Source organism: Parus major, chromosome 10 (genome assembly GCF_001522545.3).
Source record: "Parus major isolate Abel chromosome 10, Parus_major1.1, whole genome shotgun sequence".
NCBI lineage: Eukaryota > Metazoa > Chordata > Aves > Passeriformes > Paridae > Parus > Parus major.
This window is the reverse complement of record NC_031779.1, coordinates 2281925-2283866: the sequence shown is the minus strand read 5'-3', so window position 1 is coordinate 2283866 and position 1942 is coordinate 2281925. Positions and strand designations below refer to the sequence as shown.

Here is a 1942-nt window from a genome sequence, read left to right as displayed (position 1 = left end):
GATGGGCTGGGATAGAGGCTGGGATAGCTGCCTTTGGGTGAGGATGGGCTGGGATAGAGGCTGGGATAGCTGCCTTTGGGTGGGGATGGGCTGGGCAGTCCTGTATGGTCTGTGCAGGCCCTGTGCTGGAAGACACGGCCAGAGGCACGGCCACACTGCTGCTCCACAACAATCTCCAGCGTGAAGGTCAGGTCAGGGCTGCTACAAGGTGCAGAGCAGTGAGATGGTTAAGGCTGGCAGAAGGGCTGGGATGGGGCTGTGGAAGGGATATCATTGCAGAGCCACAGCCGGGCTCTGGGAGGTGGTGCGGAGAAAGGGGAGATGGAGGGAGATCCACGGAGTGGGGCTCTTCCTGGGAATGCATGAACTTCTCTCCGCGAGTCGAGACCCCAGAGAGCAGCAGGGCAGTCACAGCGATCCCCTGCTGCCGGCCAGCGGCGACTGCCTTTGCTGGAAAGGGCGTTCGCCGGGAAGAATCGCGGATGGCGATTGCTGGGGCGGCAGCTGGGGCAGGGACAGGCAGGGAGAGGCAGCAGAGCCTCGGCGACGCCAACCAGCCCGAGCAAAGCCGATCCCACCAGTGCCCACGCTCACCCGCTGTCCCTCCCTCCTCGTGCAAATCACTTTCGCGGCACCAACACTCCCGTTCCTCCTCGGAGGTGGCATCTCCAGCACCTGGATCGAGTCGTGCCTCTACCCGTCACACGGGGCTATTTATACATCCAAGGCGCAAGGTGAAAAATCCAATAACCTACACACAATAACGGAGAGCAACAAGCGCCGGCACCTCCCGGGAGGGCTCCCAGAGCCCTTCTGCCAAACAGGCTCCTGGACATCCTCGCAATCCCCCACTGCCCTGTGGAGCTCCTTTAACATTAACCACTTCTTTTTTCTGCCAGACATAAACCGAGGGCAGAGCCCGCGCCGGCAGCCTGACCCTGGCCCAGCATCTCTGGGTTTGCTCCTGGCTCCGGGGCGTGGGGCTCAGCCCAGGCAGGGCTTCAGAGCCCCCAGAGCCCTCTCGGAGTCTGAGGAATCGCCCCACTCGGCATTAACTCCCCACGTCCCCGACTCACCTATCTCCAGGCTGGGGGGGCTGGTGATAGAGAGGTGAACCCCTGCCCTGGAAAATACCCCCTCCCCATGACTCCTGCCTCCAATCTGCTCGCTCAGGGCTGGAGAGCTCTCCCTGCCCGTCTTTAACCCTTAATGCCTTTGCTTTGGGGATGGCCAGAGGAACAATTCCTCCTCTTGAGTTAATCCTTGCTGGGAATGATATGGGCACAGCCAGCTTAAGGCTGATCCCTGCTTTCCTGCCAGTCCCGGAGGGCAGCGCTGTCCAGACTATCCGTTCCCTACCTGAACAAGGCATCTGCTCCAGGCCGGCCAATTCACCCGGGAACTACCGAGAGAAGAGGATACTCCCTATCAGGATACAGCCTCAGTCCCGCCGAGCCCCAGTCCTCTCGCTGGGGCCCCGGCTCCGCCTGGTCCGTAGCTCCCGCAGGGGCTGCGCCGAGGCTGCGGGAACGGTGCGGGGGTGCGGCGAGGAGATGGCCAGAGGGGAGCGCCCGGGCAGAGCGGGGCGGGAAGGCGGCAGCATCCGCACCGGCGGGGCTGGCGGGCGGCAGCTCCCGGAGCACACGGCTCCCCCGCACCCTGGGGCACGCACCGAGTTCCCAGCCCCGCTCCCTCCGCGCAGGGTCCGGCCCCGGGGAGGCGCGGCGGCGCCGTCCCGGGGCCACGGAGCCCCGCTCCCCGCCTCGCCGGTCCCGCCATCCCCGTGGCTCGCTCCGGTTCCCCGTCCCGCTTACCCGCATCTCATCCTCGCCGGCGATCTCCTTCGGTCAGAAATGGCATCTCCCCCGGCCCCCCCGCCAAACCTCCACCTGCAGTAGCGCAGCTCCCCCTCTCCGCAGCGACAGCACGAACGGCGGCGGCG

General features: G+C 65.1%; 1 protein-coding gene across 4 annotated transcripts in view; it reads right to left on the bottom strand.

Moving 5' to 3' along the window:
* Positions 1-1942, bottom strand: part of LINGO1 (leucine rich repeat and Ig domain containing 1) — a 153444-nt gene that overhangs the window by 15573 nt on the left and 135929 nt on the right. Inside the window, exon 1 of one of the 4 annotated variants that reach the window (XM_015639130.2) lies at positions 1815-1922. The exons of the other annotated variants lie outside the window; for them this stretch is intronic. Within the exon in view, the coding sequence (XP_015494616.1) occupies positions 1815-1820 (6 nt within the window). The 5' untranslated portion in view covers positions 1821-1922. Of the gene's footprint in view, positions 1-1814; positions 1923-1942 lie in introns of those variants that run through there. 4 annotated transcript variants of the gene reach the window in all.